This window comes from Frieseomelitta varia, unplaced genomic scaffold, assembly GCF_011392965.1.
Source record: "Frieseomelitta varia isolate USP_RPSP 00005682 unplaced genomic scaffold, Fvar_1.2 scaffold_522, whole genome shotgun sequence".
Taxonomy (NCBI): domain Eukaryota; kingdom Metazoa; phylum Arthropoda; class Insecta; order Hymenoptera; family Apidae; genus Frieseomelitta; species Frieseomelitta varia.
The window spans coordinates 755924-759037 of NW_025110282.1; the positions used below are offsets into that span (position 1 = coordinate 755924).

Below are 3114 nucleotides of genomic sequence, written 5' to 3' on the forward strand. Positions count from 1 at the left end.
TACCATTGACATTTTATTAAACTTCATCGATTTGTTTTCATCTTCAGTCTGCATTATCCGTTTAACTGTGTTACAGTGGAGAAAACGTTAAATGAAAAAATTGACTTGTAAAAATAATTTGTTACGTTGATCCTGACGTGGTCTTTGTTTCTTAATTTCCTTCGATGCACAGTATTTAGTTAATAAAAGATTAAAAACTAAGGAAAAGTTACTGGATGGAACTATTCTTAATTAAGGAAGATGATCGAACGGAAAACCTATGCCGCTCTCGTACAATAATGAAATCTTGCGACAATTGACATTATTTCAATTGACGAGTCTCAATAATAGCAGACATCAGCATGGAACATTTGAAATCATTAAATGACTACATTGATAGCAGAGCCATCGATCCTTTAATATATATCTAAATATATTATACATGAACAAGTGATGTAAACTTTCGTGTTCACTTTATGTGTTCGTGGAATCGAGTTAAATTTTAACTGAAGATGCAGAATGTTTTACCGTCGTTTCGCCTTGTGAAAAATTATAACGAGCTACTTTGTTTATTCCAGATTTTTTTGCGAACGCGAAAGAAACGAAAATACAAGTATTAAAATACGTGAATATTTATCGTGTTCGAATTATGCGGCGAGAAACTTGTTAAAACGCATTGTACGAATGATTTATCGATATTTTTGCGCAGTTCGATGACCCCGCGAGACGTTGAAAAACAAATTACGAAATCGAGTACCACCGTCGAGAAAGCAGTATAGTACTGCAATACGGATGATCACCGTGTTAATTGTAAGACGAGACTGCACGACGAACCTATTCTAAGGTTCTGGTTATACTCTATGGTTTGGCTTATTGGCGTACGGCTAACCACAAGCTTGTATTTTTCTTTTTTTTTCTTTTTTTTTTTTTTTTTTTTTTTTTTTTTTTTTTTTTTTTTTTTTTTCATAGAGATAATGCAAACCCGAGCAACATTCGTCTCCGTTTTCTCAGAAGAGAGTTGCCGCTCAAGTACAAGTTTGCAATCAAGAAAATTGTTTTATAATTTACACCGTGAGGCAACTTGATCTCTTCTCGAGAGATCGAGGCGCGTATAAACTCCCTCCCCCTCACGGAATTTCCATCGATCTTTTTTCTCGCTTTTCTTTCTTTTTATTCTCCTTCTTCTTTCAAAAAATTCGACACGACAAATTTGCCCGTCCCGAGCGTCTGTAAGTTAAAGACATAACTGACGTTGTCCCTCTCTTTCAGCTGTTTTTCATTCTGAGGAAGAAGAACCAACACGTGTCGACGCTCCACGTGATCCACCATGGAATAATGCCGTTCTCGGTTTGGATGGGCTTGAAGTTCGCACCGGGTGGCCACAGCACTTTCTTCGCTCTCTTGAACACTTTCGTACACATTATAATGTACTTCTACTACATGGTGTCTGCAATGGGTCCCGAATATCAGAAGTACATCTGGTGGAAAAAGTACCTGACTAGCTTGCAAATGGTAAAAGACCCACTATTAACGTTAAACGACGATAATCCGACAATTCTCCAATTTCCTCTGTAACGTGGTTTAAGGGGGATCTCTTTCGTATTTCATCTTTTTTTTCCTTTTTCTCTTTTTTTTTTAGGTGCAATTCGTGTTGATCATGAGTCACCAGTTCCAGCTTCTGTTCACCGAGTGCGATTATCCTCGTGGCTTCATGATCTGGATCGGTTTGCACGGCGTGCTTTTCTTAGGTCTTTTCTCGGACTTTTACAAAGCGAAATACGTGGACAGAAGCAAGAAACTAAAGGAGAAGAGTTTACAGAATGGCTCGTCCGGTCTTTGTATGCCTATATTAGAGGATTCAGTGCCACGGCAAAACGGTGTCTCGTCGTATGCGACGATCTACAACAAGGAGTACAATAGTTGTTACAGCAACGGAACCAACAACGGCTACGTTGCCAACAACAACACGGAGAAGAAGATCGCTTAGAATAATCTGATTTTGGTGAAGGCTCGTAAAAAAAGAAAAAGAAAAAAAAAAGAAAGATAGAATACCACTGAGATACCAAATCACACGATACAAGTTAATCACGCGTTGAATCTCGTCGATACTTTCGAAAAGATCGTGCAGTGACTTCGTACGTAACATATTGTTGATCGATTTAACACGAGTAGTGACTACACACGGTTCCACAGAAAGAGATCAACCTATTCCTCCTGATATCCGATGTGGCCGATACGCGAGAAATATAAAAACTATGCTAGTTTGTAATTCGCCGCGAAGTCTGTGTTCATGTTCATGCGGTAGAGTCGTCGACGGGAGAGACCAGTTGCGCATACGTTTGATTTCTTGCTAACGCTTTAAATTATTTCATATTACCCTAGATTAATGGGGGAGTGGCGATTACGTTTTATCAAAATAGTTTATATATGGGAATAATATAAGGGGTGTATTTAAGACTTATTACTGATAATATATTATTAAAGGGACTTACATTGTTTGTGTATTGTGTAACCGCGTCCGCAACCGGATTGTGGATGGTCCCGCTGAAAATCATATGATGGCTCGTCGATGGCTTTACGGAGGGGAAGCATAAACGAACGTGAAGAACGACCGGGGAATGCGAAAAGACCTGAGTAAATGAAACGGACAAAATTAAAACGCGCACACGATGAGAGTAAATTAATAATCGAGCCTCATCGAAACATTATGTTTCCCGCACGCGATCGCCGTGGGTGTTTCATTGCGTGCGTTATTGTATGCGTGAACGAGTGTGATCGTTTGTTAATTGTACGTGATTACGAGGCATTTCTTATCGGGACGCATCGAAACGATCCCCTTTACCATATTTCCTTATCGTCGTCTGACTCTGTCTCTCTATTGCCCCGATTGTGTTCAAAGCTTTGGTGTTCGTCGTAGAAGTAAGCGTCTGTCGATTCGCATTTATAAAAGGAGAGATCGGTACCACTCCTTTCCTCTCGAAGCTTGATTCTCCTACTTTCTCTCTCATTGAGAAGATTTGTCGATTGTAAATCAACCCAGGCAAAAAGACGGTAGCTTTTTTGAAAAAAGACGCAACGCTCGAATAGCTTTTTTTACTGCTTACGATCAAGCAACGCAATATAATATAATAATTC

At 39.1% G+C, this 3114-nt stretch overlaps 1 protein-coding gene across 1 annotated transcript in view; it reads left to right on the top strand.

The window, feature by feature from the left end:
* LOC122533373 (elongation of very long chain fatty acids protein AAEL008004) overlaps window positions 1-2618 on the top strand; it is a 16449-nt gene extending 13831 nt beyond the window's left edge. The window contains exons 3-4 of the mRNA XM_043663009.1: window positions 1249-1491; window positions 1619-2618. Of these exons, the coding sequence (XP_043518944.1) occupies window positions 1249-1491; window positions 1619-1966 (591 nt within the window). The 3' untranslated portion in view covers window positions 1967-2618. The remainder of the gene's footprint in view (window positions 1-1248; window positions 1492-1618) is intronic.
* Window positions 2619-3114: the final 496 nt, after the last annotated feature.